This window comes from Pseudorasbora parva, chromosome 15 (assembly GCF_024679245.1).
Source record: "Pseudorasbora parva isolate DD20220531a chromosome 15, ASM2467924v1, whole genome shotgun sequence".
In the NCBI taxonomy this organism is placed as follows: domain Eukaryota; kingdom Metazoa; phylum Chordata; class Actinopteri; order Cypriniformes; family Gobionidae; genus Pseudorasbora; species Pseudorasbora parva.
In genome coordinates this window covers 31,016,253-31,038,846 of record NC_090186.1, presented here as the reverse complement: position 1 = coordinate 31,038,846, position 22,594 = coordinate 31,016,253, and the positions used below count along the sequence as shown (strand labels likewise).

Below are 22,594 nucleotides of genomic sequence, written 5' to 3'. Positions count from 1 at the left end.
GATTCTTTGATGAATAGAAAGTTAAAAAGAACATAATTGGTTTTAAATGATCTTTTGTAACATTATACATTTCTTTAAAAATAAAAACTTTTGATCAATGTAATGTATCCTTGCTGAATAAAGGTATTATGTCCCCCCTCCCCATTTTTTTTTTAGAAATAAATAATTATTACAGACCCAAAACTTTTGAATGGTAGTACAATGTTGCAAAAGCTTTCTATTCAATAATGTTCTTTTGAACGTTCTATTCATCAAAGAATCCTAAACAAATGTTTTACACAACTGTTTTTAACATTAATAATAATCATAATCATATTAGAATGATTTCTGAAGGATCATGTAACACTGAATACTGGAGTAATGTTGCTGAAAATTCAGCTTTGCATCACAGTAATAAATTACATTTTAAAATATATTAAAATAGAAAAGTTGTTTTAAATTTTAAATAATATTTTACAATATAATTTTGTATTTTTAATCAAATAAATGCAGCCTTGGTGAGTATAAGAGAATTACCGTTCAATTTTTTTTAAACGGCAGTATGTAAATGTGTGTGTGTTTGTGCACAACACAAACATTAATTCATTTTAAATTCATCTTCTACATAATATAAGCTGGAGGAATCAAACCGCACACTCACTGCAGATGTTGCCAACCTGGCTAATGAGAAAGAGGAGCTCAACAATAAGTTCAAACACCTACAGCAAAGTGAGTATTTTGCTAAAGTTTATATTATAAAATATGAATGGATTGATGGTATAATGTCCATATATGCTAATATATGTGATTTAACATTTATAAATGTGTATACACAGAGCTGGAGATCGTCAAAGAAGAAGAGAAACAGATGAAATCTTTGACACTGTCTCTAGAGAAGCAAATACAGTCTGAGAAAACCCTCAAGATTCAGGTGTGTTTGGAAGAAACATCTAACTATAGTTTTATTGAATTTTAATCAAGGGTTTGTAACTATACATGTACATGTTACTCCATTATATTCATAGATTAAAATAGAAGTTATTAGCATGCTCAGGTAAATTATAACATCAGATGTCTGTATTGTAGGCTATAAACAAGCTGGCAGAAGTTATGAAGAAGACCGATGTCAGGCCACAGCAAGGTAACAACAGTGATGTCCGCAGGAAGGAGAAGGAGAACAGACAGCTCCAGCTCCAGCTCCGCACAGAGAAAGAAAAGCTTAACAACACCATCATCAAATACCAGAGAGAAATCAATGATATGCAGGCTGTGAGTGACATTAAATATAAATGTAAAAGAAATGTAATATTAGAAAACCTATTCAGCAGTCTACGTATAATACATAAATAATATACAAAGCACATAACAAGTGTTGTTCTGTTTGCAGACAATAGCAGAGGAGTCTCAGGTCCGACTGGAAATGCAGATGGCCCTGGACAGTAAAGACAGTGATATTGAGCGTCTGCGCTGTCAGATCACTTCTCTGAGCATCCATTCTTTGGACACCACCAGCATCAGTAGCACCGGAAACGACCTGGATGGTGAAGATTCTTATCCAGGTAACTATACAGGTTACGTCCCGTCAAGCACAGGACCGCATAATGTGTTTATCATCATTCACATGAATAGTACAAAAAAAGAAAAAAGAACCAACTTGAATAGTATTTTTGTCACCATATGATCCAATAAGGGCACTGGTAAATCAATTGTCATCACTTTTTACTATTGTGATTATTTTAGTACAACATTAATTTAACTAATTATAACTATTTATAATATATAATATAATTTGATTTAAATTCTAAACAAACTTTATAACATTTGTCATCACTAGTCATTAATTTAATTTTATTCTATTTATTAATTTTTTCCATTAATTTTATTAATGAACTTTTATTGAACCGTATTTGAATATTTTATTAAGACTGTTCCTATGCAAATTTACAGAGGTAAAAGTTATTCATTTAATTTATTAACTTTATTTACTTAAAAACAAACTTAAAAACACTGGGTGAATCAATCACAAATAAATAAATATATATATCCATATAATTAATTTATCTATTATTTAATTTAATACAATTGTTTTTTTTTAAATATTAATACTATTTATATTTAATTTAATGTCTTAAGGTTTTCCCCCTACAAACACAGGTCTGGTTTCCACAAATATCCTCTGACCCTAGAACACGTAACATAATCAATACACAGAACTCCTACTCTGTTTTCCTCTTTTACCCGTTTTCCTTTTCACACTCTTTCACTTCTCAATGTATGCATCCTTTTGCTTTTTTTCCTCATTCTTCTTTCATTTCTTCCCACTCTCAATGCGATGGCGGTGTAGTGCGCATCACACAATCACACACCTCTGAGTCTATGTCCTTCACATACCAACGGAGCTCCAAGTCAGTGTGTATTGATACCCGGCCATGCCGGATAGCTTCTCGCTTCCCCTCCGACTCAGAGGAAGAGGAAGATGAGGACGACGAGTGGGGGCAAAAGCCTGCTCTAACATATGAGAAGCCTATTGAACAAGAGTCTGCAGGTGACCCTGCATGGAAACAAATTGGCACGCATACTGGCCCTTGTTCTCGTTCACTTTTACTCAGTGTGGAGTTTGAATACTAAAAACCTAGACAGTGTTTTTGGGCTTAATGTTCAAATGAGCCTATAATGCTCAAAAATGCTGTCTTGGTAGGCAGCTCACTAGGTCAGTGATTCCCAACCAGGTGTACACATACTTCAAGCAGGCTCCTAGAAGTACTTCTAAGTAAAAGATAAATATTTATCTTTTGCTTTATTTAACCAATAACTAATTGCTTTGTTCAACCTATATAAAATGACTAAAATCAATTCAAAATTATAACGTATGTCAAAAAAAGCAAATAGTTAACAACAAAATGTATTTATTTATTCAATGGCTCAACACACTGAGATATTTAAAGAAGACTGTAAAATAAAACATTGAGTTGAGCTATGTGTGTAGATGATGTTCGTAGCAGAATATATCTGCTCTACAACAGTTCTGTTTTGATGATGACGATGCCCTGATGGGGCTGTTGCAGTATGTAAGACGAAGGTTGGGAAACACTGCACTATGTTTTGAAACACAGCCACACTTTCCAACATGGTGTGATGCTCATTACTTGGGACATTATTTTGCACATAATCACACTACTCACTTTGTGTGTTTCATAAAATCCATTAAAGGTGCAGTAAGCGATTTCTGAGAAACACTGTTGATATTTGAAAATCAACCCAAACAAACACACCCCTCCCTTCATTGCTCCGCACCTAAAATGCATGACCATGCAATGCATGTGAATGTCTCTAAAATAGCTGAAGTGAAGCAGAATAATGCAAGCAAGATTTTGTTGTTTGTCACCAGTAGCACACCAGCTACTAGGGATGCCACAGTCGGTTATGTCTAAAGATATGAGATACAAGCAGGTCTTAGCAGCAGCCTAGTGATTGTGAACACTTGTCCTTAAAGAGCTAGTTCAACTCTAAAATTATGTTAATAAAACAACAAAAGACAAAGAGAAAATCACTCACTGCTCTTCAATAAAGCAATAATACAGTAGCTTTTAATCAATGTATATTGTATATTTGGTCCGATCCACTTTAAAGGGTCATGAAACCCCAAAACACTTTTTTTGAGATGTAAACAGATATGTATAGGCTGCACATCATTGAAAACACTAAGGGTACTCATTAATGGTATGCATATGTGAAAATAGTTATTTTTGCATTTTTCAGAGCGATTTCTGTCTTCCGGTTTGAAAAGTTTAGTCGGAGCAACGTCACAAATGCTGACGTCGGCACGGCCTTTTCGGCCCAAGTATGGGGTGCTGGGCACATGCTGACGTCGACCGCTCCGAGCGATTCTCGATGTATATTCATGACAGAAAGCTCATTCAGTCCAATCCCTGCGCTGTAGTATGCATACAAGATAATTTAGTTAATATGCATGAGACAGTCACTTCTGTCAGGCTCGTCTTACATCATTATTGTAGAGATATGGTGGGGAAGTTTTGGAAGCAGCGTGTGGAAAAGTCACGGAGGAAAGCTAGGCGTTGTGCTGATACGAAGTAACGTAAAGGGCGCTGAGCGAGCTGTAACCGGCGCCGTCTGTGGAAGCCTTTGCTACAAAGGCTCGGTAAAGTAAAATTCACCTGAGGAATCGCACGCCGAACCTGCAAGCGTTGACTATCTATGTCAGGAGTGCAAAATAACCAATCTGTAATCTGTAGGCTAATGAACAAAAGCCACGTCCTCTCCGTTTTATTTGTCGTCACAGCCATGCACTAAACCGCGTGTGTTCGGGCTCTTAGTGAAACAGTGTGCTGCATATTTGGACAAATATAGATTTAGCTGCCGAGTGATAGACAGCGCGGATCGTCACGGCAATGCGCGGTCGAGACTAGCCTCAAACCTCTTCGCTTTTACACCGATCTAGAATTACACATCTCTATCACATCGCATGTTGGGTGGTTCACGTTCTCTTATCACGTCGGCGCGTTGTTCATCTTGCCAAACAGCGTGCATATTTGGACAAATATAGTTTTATCACGTTTGCAAAATATTTCGTCATGCAGAATAACATTTATTTTCATTTCTCACTGAATTATGCTGGTTTGAACTTTGAAGAGCTGAATGATTTGCGATCTCTGCTGCACGCCACTTATAGCTCTCTCATTCGCTGTACTCATCCCTCATTTAATCTCTCTGTGGCAAACAATGCCAACGTGAACCAAGAACATGTCTCAGAACCGCTCAGCACCTACTGACAGACACTCCCCAATTTATGCAAACATTCCCTCTTTCCACACAATACCATCCCACCTTTTCACAGTCGACCACTCCCCTTTTAACAAGCTTTTTCAAATCGAAGGTGTGAAAAAACACCGCTGCAGGAGGGGGGTTTCATGACCCTTTAAACAGCGTTTCTCAGAAATCACATACTGCACCTTTAACACTACTGAGAGAGAAACCTGTTTATTCCAAGAGACTTCTAATACAGGTTGCATTCTGAAATTGCTTAAAGATAACTTTGCTCTGCTTGTCATATTCAAACGTGTGGCTCTGTAATGTATAAAACACTCTTCTGTGTGTTTTTATTTTATTTTTTTAAACACAGATTCTACTCTTGAGGGATGGCTCTCTATGCCTACTAAAAACACCAAACGGTTTGGATGGGAAAAGAAGGTAAAGGTTTATACATGCACACTCACGTCACATCAACAAACCCTGTCTGATCATATGTGTGTGTATCTCTGTGTAAATTGCAGTATGTGGTGGTCAGCAGCAAGAAGATCCTGTTTTATGAATCTGAGCAAGAGAGAGAGCAGGCTAACCCCTTCATGATTCTGGATATTGAGTGAGTTTGGAAATCATAAATCAAAAAATATCTTGGCCTAAATTTAAGATTTATGTATTTGAATTGCGTATAAAATTTCTATTCATTTGGAGACAGTTTTAACAAACTAATAAACTTAATGTGATGCATATATATCATTCATAATAAATTTGTGCATTTCTGCACAAATGGCACATTTAGTTTATTAATCTAATTATATTTTGCATCGATTTGATTTTTATCTGTTTATTGTGTAAGCAATACATTTGTTCAGTTAAAAAGTATGAACATGGTTAAAAAATGACTAGCTTTGGAACAAGCAATATATTCAGTTAGTAAAAATTGATTTAATGATAAATAAATAAACTTGGTTATTGTGTATTTAAACCCAGTTCGATTTATTAGTACTATTATAAAATGACTATTGTATGACTGACAAATATATCACATTATCAGTGGTGCAGAGTTGATGTATTTTTGTAGGCCGGAAGTTTTCGTCACACTGGTTCCCTTGACATAAACCCAATTCCATTAGATTTTGGATTATTGCAGAAAATAAGTTTTGTGAATAACAAATGCTTGTGATTCTTACACATTCTGTTCATCATCATAATCTTCAGTTCACATATAAGCACAACTTTTTAATGAATTGTGAAAAGTAAATACAATTGGCAGAAGTCAAAAGCTATATAAATGTACTACAGCATCAACATCACTAAGCTTCTGACAACTCTGAGTTTTTATTTAAAAACATTATCCTTGAAAGTTTGAGTTATGATAGTTTGCAAAAGCGTGATTTTCAACACAATGAAGTGTGATTGAATGAAGTATTTTAGCCACTTGTTAGCAAACCGTAGCCTAGAAATCTAGACGCACCCTAGCGGCAGCAAATTTAATCTGCCCGCAAGTGTCGTCTAGGAACTCTCAATACCCTTCTGAGCTGTATTCCTCACAATCTGGACGGGTCAATCACATCGTGTATAGAGTCGGTGGGCGGGGCCATAATGACGACGGCCGAGTTGCGTTTGCGTGCTTCTACTAAACACAGAAACTGGCGAACGGCGGCGGTCTTTCGAATCAGCTTTGACTGCGATTCGGGAAGACTTGGCGTTAAGCTTTTCTCTGAGAAAAGAACAGAACGGCACTGAAGTCATTCTTAAAAAGGGAAGATGTGTTCGGAGTTTTGCCGACCGGATACGGTGAATGTTTAATCTATCAACAAGCTCTGTTTCACCTTCGTTGCTCTGGTTGGTGTAGCGCTATCCTATCACGTGCAGAGGGAGTTTGAAAGACAACCATTTATCCCGCCCCTCGGATTGAGCCCTGTCTATGGTGAGTTTCCAGACCAAACATCTTGATGTGGGTCTGGCTTGTCAGGCTAAGCAAACCGCCTTTTACAAGACAAATAAAAGCTTTAAAATAAAACACAAGAGGGTATTAATGCATTGTATGTTTTGTCTGTTACATTGTAGAATAATATGTGAAAATATCTTATTTAAAGCATTTAAAGGGGCCCTGCCACACAACCGTTTTTACTTGTATTTTTAAAAAAATATGTTAGGTTCATATGTGTTTATGTTATGTCGTTAATGTGAAAATTAACCTGCTACCTCCTTTGTCAGCTCTAGCCACTGAAAAGAAATAAGTGGAGAAATCAGGCCATTTATACATATACATATTATTTATATATATATATATATATATATATATATATATATATATATATATATAATATATATATACCTGAAGAAGCCATTTCTGCAGCGATTCCAGGCGATAGTAAACAAAGCTCATCTATTTGTTGCGCTGGGTAAAGGATGCTGATAGCTGGCTAGCTGTTAGCCAATCAGAGTCAAGAAGCTTAGCTTGTTGAATATTAATGAGAACTGGCACAAATAGAGTCGAGTCTTCCTGCAGGCTTTCCATACACTGCTAGAATAGCTAGAAAAAAGATAACCGAGACTTTATCCAGAAACCCATTCAAAAATCCCATTGAATTCAGGACGATGGAACCGGAAATGCAGGCTGACTCGTACAAAAATACATCATCCCACCACCACTCTATAAGTTTATATGTAATCCATAATGTTAAACAATAATGTTGTAATCCAAATGGATTCAATTACATAAATATTTATTTTAGGCCTAAATATATTTTTATGTGCACACATTTACTGCTGTCTTGCACAACATAAGCCGTTTATTGTGAATGCCTTATTCCTTTTTCCCCTCTTAGCAAACTCTTCCATGTAAGACCTGTCACTCAGACAGACGTGTACCGTGCAGATCCCAGAGAAATCCCACGCATCTTTCAGGTTACATGCCTAATTTGTCCTGCAAGAAATATTTTAGCATGCTTTGATATTACTCTTATTAAACCTCAGTTTTCATCTTCTGTTCTGTCTATAGATATTGTATGCTAATGAGGGGGAGAGCAAGAAAGAGGAGCTTGCTGTGGAACCCTTATTAGCAGCTGAAAGGTCTTCGTATATCCCACACAAAGGTCACGAGTTCGTGCTCACGCTTTACCACTTCCCCTCTAGCTGTGAAGCATGTCCAAGGCCTCTGTGGCACGTCTTCAAACCCCCACCAGCCCTGGAGTGCAGGCGTTGCAGAATTAAATGCCATAAAGACCACATAGATCGCAAGGAAGAGGTCCTTGCTCCTTGCAGAGGTCAGAAAGGCACACTCACAGTCAAATTTATATTACTGTACTTTTTTATACACATTAGAATTTTGAATATTAGTATGGAGATGATATATTACATATAGAATAATAATATTTTTGTTATTTAATTTACTATCATTCAAAAGTAAGATGTTTATGTTTCTGAAATAAGTTTATAGTGCTTTTTATTTGATAAAAAAATACAGTAAGAACTGTAATCCTCACTACAATTAACATTTAAATTAACTACATTTATTGTTTTCTTTTGAATATATTTTAAAATGTAATTATTCCTGTGATGGCATTCTAATATGATGATTTGGTGCTCAGGGAACATTTCTTGTTATTGTCAATGTTGAAATCCTTGTGCTGCTTAATCATTTTGTAGAAAGTTTGTTTATTTATTTAAACATGAACTTTTAAACATCCCCATTGTGTACTTTTGGTTGAAACTAAACCCTTTTGTTTGCCTTTTTGTTTTTCTCTCTCCAGTGAACTATGATATGTCCACTGCGAAAGAGCTACTGCTGCTGACCAACTCCACAGAAGAGCAGCAGAAATGGGTCAACCGATTACTCAAGCGGGTCCCACGTAAACCTATAGCCCAGTCCTCAAGCATATCCTCTCCCCCCCAAGAGATGTCACCAACTGGCCTGTCCCCTGTGCCCTCTCCTCATCTGTCTGCTCATTCATCTCCCAGGCTTTCACACAGAGGAGCCGTCAAAGTGCATTCCACCAGACAGCAGCCCTCAACCAAGACCAGGTGAGAATCACTTAACAGATCAACAAGTTCATAAAAAAAGAGCTTGAGGCAGAGTTATGTTACATTGGAGGTACACTATCATGTGAGATTATAACATGGTGATTTCAACTTAAAGAAACACTCCACCGTTTTTAGAAATAGGGCTTATTCGACTTTTTTCCTACATTTAGAAATGTGGGCAAATGCATTTTTGTCACAGTGCATGCACTGTTTTAGTTTGGCAGGGTCACCGCTAGCTTAGCTTAGCACAATGAATAAAATCCTATGTTGCCAGCTAGCATGTCCAGAGTAAAAGTTGGATCCATTTTATGATCAATTGAAATACATTTCTTACATACAGTTCCTTTAAATGTTTGTCTTCAATAACTGTTATTTTTATTGAAGAACATACAGTTCTTAAAGGTCCAGTGTGTAGTATTTATGAGGATCTATTGACAGAAATGCATTATATGCATAACTATGTTTTCAGTGGTGTATAAAGACCTTATGTAATGAATGTTTTTTATTACCTTAGAATGAGCCATTTATATCTCCTTACACCACGGGTCCCCTTATAGTGGAATCGTCATTTTGCTTTGTTTTTCTACAGTAGTTGCGCCTTTTCTTCTCTACGGAGCACTGGTCACTCACTGCTCTCTCCGACAACAACATTTTTGTCCTGTGTCGACCCCCGTAGCTTTTCTATGTGCTTACAAAGGGTGGAGTGAGCGGTTGCAATTCACAACCTCAACGCTAGATGGCGCTAAAATTCACACAGTGCACCTTTAAAAGTTCTGGAAGAATTCTGTATAAAGTATAATTACAAATCTGTTAATATGATATAATGTATGGGTCAAACTCATGTCATTTTTTTAAACAACAATTTTTTATTAAGAGGCTGATCTTTTATCAGTCTTTGATGACACAGCTCTTCCATAAACATTTGCATGCCTAATTCATAACCATTTACACAAAAGCTTTTTCTGTAATCATTAAAATGCCTCATTACAGCTTTACGGTTTCCTACTTGCACTTCTTTTCAAGCCTGAACTCTTCTGCTCATCTTTCCAAAATATGTATTTCGGCATTGCTAATGACGTTGCTTCTTAAGATTAATCACTTATTTTGTATAGCTCCTTATTTTTAAGCCGCTTAATATACAATCATTTTCTAAATTAAAGGAAATTTGTATAGACTACTTGCAGTAACCCTATGGTGTTTTTTTGTCAATTTTTATTGTTATAGTCTATTGTCATCTAAGGATGGTACTATAATGATAAAGATGTAGTTCCAAAATTGTTCAAATCCCTTAGTGTCTATGCTGGTTACGGCCCTGGAGTAAATAATGGCAGCATTTTCATTTTTGGGGTGAACTACTGCAAAGTGAAAGTAGATGCTGCTGTTTTCAGTGCTGTTATATGTTGACCTGGTTTAGACTTGGCTATGAAGTTGTACAGGTTTCTCAATTGCTTACATTATACTGCTAACCTTTTATAGCCCTGGCCCCATGCTCCGTATCATTCTTCACTGACCTGTTCACCTTTGACATTTCATCTTCCCCACTTGTGCATATGTGTGGACAGTAAGTACACTGCATCACTGCTTATCGCCCAGGTTTTCTGCTTGCCCGTGCAGCTCTAAAACCTCGCCGTCAGATGTTTGTCTTTCTGTACTCTTCTCTGTATGCATCAGAAAAAGAAAACCTTTTTGCTTGAGTGTCAACACATAAAAATAACATCCACTAATTATACAGTCTCTGTCTTTTAATTCAGTAATACTGGAATCTTATACTAACCGAGCTGTGACACTTTCAACCCAGTATCCCATTACTTTTCCATTAATTAAAAAAAACTAATGTCATTCGGATTCTTTTTTTGTGGCAAATATCTGCTAAATAATTCCATGGTAAAATTGTTTATTACAAAATAGCAGCATCTGTCACTCCCACATCGTTTTAGAGCTTAAAGAGAACAAACTGTATACTTTAATACTGTATACATTTTTTTTTTTATGTTTTCTTCTTTAATGGCATTGTACATGAGGCCGAATGACTCCTCTTTGTTCCAGATTGCTTGAGTTGGGCCTGAAGGACTGGGGTTGGTCTTTTGAGGTTGAAATGGATGATGATGACGATGTATTAGACTTCTGAGGAGTTGAGTTTGTGGGGTAACCAGTAGAGCCTTAGCATGTATTTGTTTCTGTGCGTTCATGCTATTGCTTAAAAGCTGTTTCTTAAAGTATGGTATTAATATTGGTGTTGTGTTACCCTTTGAGGGACTATAACTAGGGCAAGTTTTTTTTAATATGCCAATGTGTTTGATGCACTTATATGAGTGGGCATGTTTGTGTGTACATGTTTGGCTGAATTAAAAACATTTTGCTTGCGTTCAACAAGGTGGATTTGAAAAACGATGGTGTGGCAAACTGTTGCTTGTGGTTGAATAGAAGATGGAATGCAATGTCTGCATTTTTTTTGTACTTAATGATCACTCCTCTCTCTTAATTTCAGCTAACCTTGGTGAAGGCCGGATAGATGATGATCAATTTGGGAACTAAGAAAGCAGAGAATGTCAGTGTTCATTTTGCCGAATCACAGGACTTCCAAGTGCCAAAATCCACATGTAATAATGGAGGGCTAATTTTTAACAAGCCATAAATTACCTAAAGTCATTTTAAGAGTGTTTTATGTGGATTATACAATTACAATTATACAATTTTTTTTTTTTTTTTTTAAAGTAAAAGCATTTTAAATTTCAGAGGTTATTTTTTATCTACTTCCTTACAAGGTTGTCAGTAATAGTGTGTTTGGCTGTGTGTGTGTGTGTGTGTTTGAAACAGAATATGTTCTTAGGCTATGCAATTATATGATCACTTGAATTTATATACTCAAGTATTATATCTATTTTTGTTAGGGACATTTAGTGGAACAGATTATATTTTTATCATGCAATATATCAAACAAAACTGCTTTTCAATGAGCATTACGCATTGTCAGAACTATCTGCTCAAAATATATGCATTATTGAAGACATGATGCAATTTGAAGCACATTTTATGAAATGCTGTGACAAAAATTAGACAAAATGTATGCATAGTGGAACATCATGAGTCATGACCTACGGTCCAAACATATTCTGTATTTTTTGACATGATGCCATTGACAAACTGTTGAGAAATGTTAATAAAAAAAAGCTTTATTTGATGGAAAACCTCTAATTCCCTGTGTGATGATCCAAACTAATCTGTAATATTTATATAGAACTGTAAACACGTTTACAGGCTGTGCATGTCCCCACAGAAATGTTGAAAATTGAAGATAAAAGCTGCATTAATGTCTTCATATAGCATAATCGTCATTACTTGTTAGTTAAAGCAACTATAGATTGCAATATCTGTACAGGTGAGTAACTTAAATGTTGAAATATTAGGACATGCTCTTAAATAAAACCTAACATGAAATGTAAAAAAAACAACAACAAAAAAAACAACAACAACAGTGAAAACATCAGATATTGCCATTATTGTATTTTACTAAGGGTTAAAATGCATGCTTTTTATTGTTGTAAATGATTAACAAGAATTGATTCATAAAAGTCCACAGTTACACAAGAGTTTAAACCTTGTGGACCTGGAAAATCCTTGTTTGCATGTTGACAAATATATGTGATTCAGGTTATAAAAGCCAAATCAATTCTACATGACAAAAAAGTTACTACCAGGATCCTCCTTATTCTTATTTTTGCTGCGTCTTAGATATGAACAGATATTATTTTCTAACAGTTGCAGCAGGGCTACTGAGCTGCTTTTGCTGTTGGAGTTTCGCACCCAGGAAAATCCAGACGTGCCTTAAGATCTGATGAGGCCTGGGTCATTTGTTCACGCTTCACGCAGTTACCAAGTAAGGCCTTCCCAGGTAACACTACAAGTGTCTGCTTCAGGAATTTAAGCTCCATAGCATCTGATGACCTAAAGATCTTCCCCCAACTGAGGCAGCTCAGTCTGATCAGCAACCAGCTGCGTACATTACCTGCGGACCTGCTTAAGGGCCTGTCAAAACTTCACATCCTTGACCTTACAGGTAATGTGTGTGTTTACTTAACATAAGGTCCTCAGAACTAATTGGTCTGTGTGTTTGCAAATTGTAGAGACTGTCAGTCTGGGGCTTTTCATTAATAGTGGGGACTCTTTCTTCAGGTTATACCGGTAGCCTACAACAAGTTATTGTCTTTGAGTATCATGGATTGCTCAAAAACATGATCTATCAGGAACTAATCAAGAGAGTCTTTGTGAATTATTCATTCAAAACCACTGATTTATTCAGTGGCAAATTGTTCGGAGATGGATACTATGCTACTACTATTTCTGAAATGTTAAGAGTAAAATTGGGAGTATGATATTTCCAAATTTGAGCAAATCTTGAATCATTTTCCTACCAATTTGTTCAAAAACACTGACTCATTCAACCAGGAAAGCATTGAGTCATTTATGCATTTTCTTAAATGATTCGTTACAATCACTAACTTGGTCAAGGACAGGGATAAAACATGACTGCGTCGTTGAATCATTCCCACCGGACAAAAACGTGGAACTTTTGTTTAATAAAAAAATAATACTTCCCTATTCTGCAGTGTTTGTGAATGAAAATGTTCTGTAAAGTTGAAAGAGCACGATAAATAAAGTTACCTCCGTCTGAAATCGTGTACTGTCTATCGTGTACAGAGCAAGATGGTAGTGTACCTTTTAATGATTTTCACGAAAATACAGCAGTTTGTTAACTCTGCTTATAGAAAATTAAGAACAAATAATGTGCGTCAGTGAGTTATAATCTTTTACATTTTTAATTAATCTATGAAGCCATGAGGGTAATTGTTATAGCTTACTTTTGTTGTAAATCACAAAGCCTACTGTCGTGTGACCTATTACCAGCCAGTTGCGTTCCTTCACCTCCATTCATAAATCCTCTCCCGTGGCTTCATGTTATAGTAAAGTGACGTGTCCGAATGTGCACTTTAGAATCTCATCGGAAGTAGTAGGTCACCCGTGGACATATTGCCTACTGTTTGTCGAATACTATGCCTATTTGTCGAAGAAATGGCATATTAACTTACTACTTGCTGCTTACTGCCAAGCTTGGGGGAGACTGGGGTAAAGTGAGACATTTTTTACATTTGGTTCCCTCTAAGCAAGCTAAAAAGATATATCCGTAAAATTGACACATTTCCCACTAATTCAGGATGTTTTCTAGTAATGGAAATTATCAGAATGTATTTAGGTCAGTGAAAAATTATTGTTTTAAAAAAGTAATCTTGTGTCTCACTTTACCCCATCTTAGGGGTAAACTGAGACCTACCAGAGAAATCAAGGGGGTAAAGTGAACCACTTACTTTATCTACTCTGAAACTAAAACACATGTTGTGACAGCTATAGCTTGACAAACACACATTCCAGAATGTTGGACCAGTAACAGAATCATGGGGATTGGGTAATTAAGCAAAACATTTTTCTAAACAGACGCACTAAGGTGGATGTTGCTTGGACTTCTTTTTAATGACTGTTTGAAACCTTTGGGGACGTTGGGGAACAAAACTTGACTTCTCGAATTGTTGTTCAAACGCAATTTCACATTTGCAATCGTGATGTAGCCTAAAACACTGTTGTGACGCGAACGAACAGCAGCACTCTTGTTCGTGTTTATACAACTAATAATAATATGCTCCTACCTGCTCCTAGGAAACAATCTGACATCTTTATCGTCGCGAGTGTTTCATCATTCTCCTCTGGTGGAGCTCATACTCTCGGGTAACCTGCTCTCCGAAGTAGACCCAGACTGTCTGCCTGTAAACAGCTCCCTCCAGAGGTTGGACTTGTCATCTAACAGATTCACCCAGTTACCTGTGGCCTTCCTGCAAAGGCTCAGCAATCTTGAGAGCTTAGACTTCAGTAATAACCAGCTGGAGGAACTGACTCCCGGAGCTCTGACTTCTTTGTCCAAGCTTGAGGCTCTGTACCTGGAAAACAACAGACTGAAGTTTATAGATCCATTATCCTTCAGTGGTAACCCAAACCTTGAGCAGATATTCTTGAGTGGCAATCGTTTGGCGAGCCTTCCTACAAAACTCTTCCTTAAGCAGGACAAGCTTGTTTTCCTTGACCTTAGAAACAACTACCTGCAAAGCTTGACTCCAGGTACGTTGGATGGACTTGTTGTGCATACGGTGTTGTCTGGTAATCCATGGCACTGCAACTCTAGTTTGGCATATCTATGGCACTGGCTGCATATGAATGAAAAAAGGCTTTTTCATTATGATAAAATCACTTGTCAAACACCTGAACACATGAAAGGTAGAAACATCATGGACATTGCTGCCATTGAGCTTGGGATCAAGGAGTAAGGGAATCATAATAAAATTACCAGTTATGATATTCACTGAAACTTCATTACATTAAAAACTGAGATCTGTGAGAAAAAAAAATGAGATCAAAATGATGATACAATAACTATGAAATGAGGAGGAAATACTATTGAAACTGAATACTTTGTATCGAGGGGAAGAAATTGTTTTTACTCATGCAATTTCATATAGACATAAAAGAACATATTCATGATGGCTTAAATATTGTCTTTTTTTTTGCATCACTCCCTTTTGGAACACATTTGAGTGAGTAAACAGGTTGCTTTTCAAAAGTCGTTCTACAAAGTTACTTTAAGGTAAAATATTTTTGAAAAAAATAATTTGAATTTTTATTTGGTAAAATATTGACATCACCCATACACCTTACCCATTTTGTCACAGTATAACTTTTGCAGCCCAGGTTTGGAACTATTTTGAAGAGAACCTGATTTTGGCCAGCAGAGGGCAATAAACTCTAATCAAAGTCGTTTTAGAGGCAGACGCTGTACTATGCAGTGTCTTGTGGGAAAAGTGGTTTAAAAAAGTAATGGGTGTTTTTTACGGTCTATGGTGTCACACAGGATAAAAATTAATATCATTAGTATATCATCATTTAAAATGCAGTAAATGGTTAAACATGAATTTGTCTTAACTGCAATTGTTATTAGATAGGCCTATTTAAAAAAAAAAAAAAAAAAAACGCATACAAATGTTAGTAAATAGCCTACCTTACCAGAATTTTAGAAGCGTTTTTAGTAAAACACTTTTTTGGTAAATGTTTTTATAAATGACAATAAGTTTAGTAAATTTTAGTAAATGACAAAAATTATAGTAAATGACAATCTTTTTTTTCCATCCATATATTTCTAAAAGAGTGGGAACTTGATACAATTTGTCACTGAAAACCATGTCCTTTGGTGTGATATGCACCATATTCTGATTTTAAATCGGGCAATTCCATTGACAAGTTTAAAGAATTAGTTAACCCAAAAATGAACAATCAGTCATTAATTACTTACCCTTTATTGGTAAGTAATAAAGGACAGACAGGCCTTTATTGACACCATCATGTCCTCTCTCAAAAGGCACTAAAGACATTTGTACAAAGTCCATCTCACTACAGTGAGCAGTAATTTTGTGAAGCGACGAGAATAGTTTTTGTGGGCAAAATAACTAAATAACTTATAGTGATGGGATAGATGAAGCATATTGATTCATGATTCGGATCGCGTGTCAAACTGCTGAAATCCCGGGACACTGGCGATCCGAAAGTAATGGGTATCTAGTGAGATGGACTTTTTAATGACATCTTTAGAGCCTTGGGCCTTGAAAGAAGGAAATGACATTGGTAACAAAAGCCTTTCCGATCCATCTGATTTCAACAAAAATATCTTCATTTGTGTTCCGAAGATGAACGGAGGTCTTGGTGTCAAACGACATTAGGGTAAGTAATTATTGAGAGATTTTTTGAGTTAACTAACCCTTTAGTTAGTTGAAGGACCCCATTCAAGGTCATGTTACTGAAGCCCCCTGTGAAGGGCACATGAAGATTTTTGTCTCAGGTTTCTTCAAATATTGAACTTTTTCAGAACCACTATAAAAGTGTTAAGTGTTGTTGTCAATATTCTTAATTGTTGCTACGTCACAGCATAGGAACGATTTTTAGTAAACATTTTCAAAACACATTGAAAGAATTGAAAAAGTTATTGAAGCCTTATATTTTCTCAAACATCAGATTTTTTACACTACAAATTTATTTTTTCTTCAAAAGTGGTGTTTTACAAAACATTTTTTTTACTGCATATTTGTCAACTATCCAATTACAGTTTTTAGATTAAAGCTATTATTTTAAATGTTTGACATATTCTGCAACAAAATGTGTACACATGTCTAACAGTTCTGTCTATTAATACATTACAATCTGTTATTTCACAATATCTGTCTCTCGTTCCTGTTTTATATCTCAAATGTTCTCCCCATTTCTTTCTGTCTACATGTGTCTCTCCGTACCTGATGTATATGTCCTCAGAAATCCCTACTACATCTTAATAAAAATGTGCCTTTGTGTGTTAGAGATTTATAACTCCTGTAAACAAGGACAGTCTCTGGGGGTGGGTACTTTTGAAAATTAAACCTTTTCAAGGAGGAGGATAGAAATGATTAGAGCATGCCCTTGTTCCAACCTCGGCCCCTTATTTCAAGTTCATTATTTTCCATAATGTAATGATAAAAATTAAACTTTCATATATTTTAGATTCATTGCACACCAACTGAAATATTTCAGGTCTTTTATTGTTTTAATACTGATGATTTTGGCATACAGCTCATGACAACCCAAAATTCTCAAAAAAAATGCATATTTCATCCAACCAATAAAAGAAAAGTGTTTTTAATACAAAAAAAGTCAACCTTCAAATAATTATGTTCAGTTATGCACTCAATACTTGGTCGGGAATCCTTTTGTAGAAATGACTGCTTCAATGCGGCGTGGCATGGAGGCAATCAGCCTGTGGCAATGCTGAGGTGTTATGGAGGCCCAGGATGCTTCGATAGCGGCCTTAAGCTCATCCAGAGTGTTGGGTCTTGTGTCTCTCAACTTTCTCTTCACAATATCCCACAGATTCTCTATGGGGTTCAGGTCAGGAGAGTTGGCAGGCCAATTGAGCACGGTAATACTATAGTCAGTAAACCATTTACCAGTGATTTTGGCACTGTGAGCAGGTGCCAGGTCGTGCTGAAAAACGAAATCTTCACTCCATAAAGCTTTTCAGCAAATGGAAGCATGAAGTGCTCCAAAATCTCCTGATAGCTAGCTGCATTGACCCTGCCCTTGATAAAACACAGTGGACCAAAACCAGCAGCTGACATGGCACCCCAGACCATCACTGACTGTGGGTACTTGACACTGGACTTCAGGCATTTTGGCATTTCCTTCTCCCCAGTCTTCCTCTAGACTCTGGCACCTTGATGGCACCTTGATTTCCGAATGACATGCAAAATTTGCTTTCATCTGAAAAAAGTACTTTGGACCACTGAGCAACAGTCCAGTGCTGCTTCTCTGTAGCCCAAAAGTGTCTTGACCTGGGGAATGCGACACCTGTAGCCCATTTCCTGCACACGCCTGTGCACGGTGGCTCTGGATGTTTCTACTCCAGACTCAGTCCTCTGCTTCCGCAGGTCCCCCAAGGTCTGGAATCGGTCCTTCTCCACAATCTTCCTCAGTATCTGGTCACCTCTTCTCGTTGTGCAGCGTTTTTTGCCACACTTTTTCCTTCCCACAGACTTCCCACTGTGGTGCCTTGATACAGCACTCTGGGAACAGCCTATTCGTTTAGAAATTTATTTCTGTGTCTTACCCTCTCGCCTGAGGGCGTCAATGATGGCCTTCTGGACAGGGTCGGGTCGGCAGTCTTACCCATGATTGCGGTTTTGAGTAATGAACCAGGCTGGGAGTTTTTAAAAGCCTCAGGAATCTTTTGCAGGTGTTTAGAGTTAATTAGTTGATTCAGATGATTAGGTTAATAGCTCGTTTAGAGAACCTTTTCATGATATGCTAATTTTTTGAGATAGGAATTTTGGGTTTTAATGAGCTGTATGCCAAAATCATCAGTATTAAAACAATAAAAGACCTGAAATGTTTCAGTTGGTGTGCAATGAATCTAAAATATATGAAAGTTTATTTTTTAACATTACATTAGGGAAAATAATGAACTTTATCACAATATGCAATTTTTTTGAAAAGGACCTGTGTGTATACACACACACACACACACACACACACACACACACACACACACACACACACACACACACACACACACACACACACACACACACACACACACACTGATCAGGCCCCCTTTTGCTGACAAAACAGCCTGAAGATGTGCTGTGGTATCTGGCTCCAAGATGTTAGCAGCAGATCCTTTAAGTCCTCTAAGTTGCCAGGTGGGTCCTCTATATATGGGTCAGGGCACATTATCCTGCTGAAAGAGGCCAAAGCCACCAGGAATACAAATTCCTTAAAGGAGTGGTTCTGTGTTTTTTTTTTATTTTTTAGGCTTGGTTGTGTTTATGGGGCGTAGTATAGCATGTCTTAATACTTATTTTTTTATTTTTTTAAAACACCATATTACTTTTACTCCACACCACTGTCTCCATTGTCCTATGAACAGCTTGTTTGCTTCCTGCTTCCATGAAGCCCATCCTTCTGAAAAACGCAATGGTCTTAGATTGGTTGGATGGCCAAATGTAGTTTCATGTATTTTTATTAACTGAAGTGCCAAGCATAGGTTGTCCGGAAACGCCAGGCCCTTTACCATTAGGGGCCGAAGTCACATTAACTTCGTGTAAATAATGGCATCAATATTGCTATACCAATTTGAGCCCGAATCAGACCCAGATAGCGGAGATGAATGCCAAGCAGAACCTCTGCACACAAGGCTTTTAATGGACGTTAGTGAATGGTAAGTATTTTTGTAATGTCATTGTCACTGCATTTAGTTTTCTTTTCATATTCTGGTTAAAGTTTTACTGTACCCGAATACACCAATAACAGAAACGTCAAAAATAAATAAATAAACTATGTTTGTGGGTGTTATTACATATAAGTTCGTTAGTGTTTGTAGCTATTTGTTGGAAAAGTATGAAACAATTTAGTTAACTGCCAGTGCCTAGCATAGCCAAACTGCATTGGTGTTGATGCAACCAAAACACACACACAGAAACTACACATTTAAAAGACATGTACTTACAGATACTTAAAGGGGTGATGAATTGAGGAATCAACATTTCCTTGAGCTTTTGATATGGGATATAATATAATATAAGGTATTATATTATATTGATATAAGGTCATGGTAATATAAGAATATCCTCTAAGTTTCAGAGCTGTAAACTTCCTTGTAAGTCAAAGAAAAGCTTGTATAAACACCAGGCTGAGCAAACGGTCCTGTGCTTCATACTGACGTCAGTGTGCAATGAAACACCGCCTCTACAGAATCTACAGTGTCTAATCCAGTAGCCCCGCCCACCGACTCATGGTGGGCTTGTGCTAGCAGCTGGTCAACAACAATACATCGAGGAAGATTAAGATATTGCGCTATTCTGGGTTGTGGAAGAACACAGTCACTGCATAAGCTTCCTTCTGATCCTAATATTAGGAATGAGTGGTTGAACTTTATTTCAATGACGTTCCAGCTCATGTGGGGAAGACATGTTCACTTCAGTTCACTGTGGGATCGTTTGTAAACAAATCTCCGGTGCTGGATGCTGGATGTGGATCCAACAGGAATGGTGCAACACACCATGTGAGTAAAACGTGTTTAGATATGATAACAGAGCATAACTTTTGCATGCTGGACTCAGACACGTATGGGCCAGGGTTGGCCGATTAATCTTTTATTCCTCTCTCTCTCTCTCTCTCTCTCTCTCTCTCTCTCTCTCTCTCTCTCTCTCTCTCTCTCTCTCTCTCTCTCTCTCTCTCTCTCTCTCTCTCTCTCTCTCTCTCTCTCTCTCTCTCTCTCTCTCTCTCTCTCTCTCTTGTTGACATCTGAAGGCGCGCCGAACGTGTATGGCTGTGCGTGCGGTTCGCGCTTATATCGTTCAATCTTGCGGGCTATGTGTAATATAAAAATAATAGTCCAATCAATCACGGGTCGATGAGAAATAAAACATTGTGTTTGTTTGATAAAGACGCTCACGAGTAGCCTAGAAATCTAGACGCACCCTAGCAGCCCTAATCTGCCCGCGAGTTTCGTCTAGCAACACTCAATACCCTTCTGAGCTGTAAACACCAAACTCTTGCCGGGCCAATCACATCGTGTATAGAGTCGGTGGGCAGGGCCATAATGACGATGGCCGAGTTGTCTTTGCGTACTTCTAGTAAACACAGAAACTGGCGAACTTCGGTCTTTCGAATCAGCTTTGACCGCGACTCTGGAAGACTTGGAGTTAAGCTTTTCTCTGAGAAAAGGACAAAGAACTGCACTGAAGTCATTCTTAAAAAGGGAAGATGTGTTCTGAGTTTTGCTGACCGGATACGGATACGAATGTTTAATCTTTTAACAAGCTCTGCTTCAACATCTTGATGTGGGTCTGATGTGGGTCTGGCTTGTCAGGCTAGTTCACAAGCCCTATGATCGAGAAAATCATTCTGGTTGCTTCTTCCTCATTCTCTCCTCTCCCTGAACTGACAGGGGAGCTTAAGTCCATTAAATATGCAAATCTTAACCAATCCTAGCCGTGGACGTTTACTTCCAAGTCTCCAGTGCCGCACCCCCATCAAAAACCAGCGTTTTGGAGAGTGCCTCAAAACCAGTGTAGAAAATAGCCTATTACTTATTAGTTATAATGTTTTTGAATGTAAAAACCACACGAACATCATTAGTTGACCTCAGACAACAGTATAAAAAAATAAAAAAAAGCCAGTTCATGACACCTTTAAACACAAATTGTAACCATTGCTCCCGAAGTCCAGCGTCCCGAGGAAGGCTGAACACTTGGTCTTGCACTTGGGGTGAAAATAACATTGTTTCGATGGCATGTCTGCAACACTTTAGCCTACAGCAACAGCTCTCTCTCTCTTCCATAATGATTGCGACGTGGCCTCGTCCCCTTTGTTACGCGTTTGCGGGGGCAGTGTTTATGTTAATAGCAAGGGTTTATGATGTCACCAACCCGGAAAAGAAGCTCTATGTAGTCCAGCCGTTTTTGCAGGCAGTAATCTGCCATAACTTAACTAAAAGACAAAATCTCTGTTTGCATTGAACTTTCAGCGCTGTAACTTTGCAGATGCTGTTTATGCTCAAGCAGCAACATTACACACTAACTAAAGTTAAAAAAGTGAAATTGCATGCAACCACCCCTTTAAAAAGGGTGTACATCTGCAACAATGCTTAGGTAGCTAGTACATGTCACATCCCCATGGATAGCAGGACCCAAGGTTTACCAGTAGGATATTGCCCAAAGCACTGCATTCACCGGATTGCCTATACCCATTCATTGAAAGTCTTTGGGATGTACTGGAGGAGATTTTACAGAGTGCTTGACTCTTGCATTGTCAATACAAGATCTTGACCAAAAATGTATCAGAATCTATAAACTAATTTATTAGATATCAAAATCTTGATGGCAATAACATTTTGTGAAAGTGATTCTTCATGTTTAAGAATCATTAAGCCTATTTCGTACTTTTAAACCACCCAAAATACTAAAGGATGTACAGTATATTTGACCTAAAGATTGGTTCAGTGTTTAATGCAGCGTGAAGATTTTTATAATTCCTTTGAGAGACTGACCATTACATACTTAAACAATGCTTCTCCTTCAGGCCACAAATCTTGTGCACTTTTATAGCCAGAATAAAACCTTTTAGAATCTTTAAGACTCTGTGACCTTGAAGATCTCTGAAGTTGACCATTTATATTTTTGGGGCTATGATCATATATCAATGT

General features: G+C 37.4%; 1 protein-coding gene across 2 annotated transcripts in view; it reads left to right on the top strand.

Moving 5' to 3' along the window:
* rock2b (rho-associated, coiled-coil containing protein kinase 2b) overlaps positions 1–17,075 on the top strand; it is a 47,381-nt gene extending 30,306 nt beyond the window's left edge. Inside the window, exons 23-34 of one of the 2 annotated variants that reach the window (XM_067417684.1) lie at positions 615–708; positions 816–910; positions 1,066–1,248; positions 1,367–1,538; positions 5,120–5,187; positions 5,271–5,359; positions 7,575–7,653; positions 7,748–8,012; positions 8,499–8,769; positions 10,816–10,914; positions 11,258–12,826; positions 14,479–17,075. In XM_067417684.1, coding sequence (XP_067273785.1) covers positions 615–708; positions 816–910; positions 1,066–1,248; positions 1,367–1,538; positions 5,120–5,187; positions 5,271–5,359; positions 7,575–7,653; positions 7,748–8,012; positions 8,499–8,769; positions 10,816–10,897 — 1,398 coding nt within the window. In that variant the 3' untranslated portion in view covers positions 10,898–10,914; positions 11,258–12,826; positions 14,479–17,075. The remainder of the gene's footprint in view (positions 1–614; positions 709–815; positions 911–1,065; positions 1,249–1,366; positions 1,539–5,119; positions 5,188–5,270; positions 5,360–7,574; positions 7,654–7,747; positions 8,013–8,498; positions 8,770–10,815; positions 10,915–11,257; positions 12,827–14,478) is intronic. The other variant, XM_067417683.1, reaches the window with a different exon arrangement.
* Positions 17,076–22,594: the final 5,519 nt, after the last annotated feature.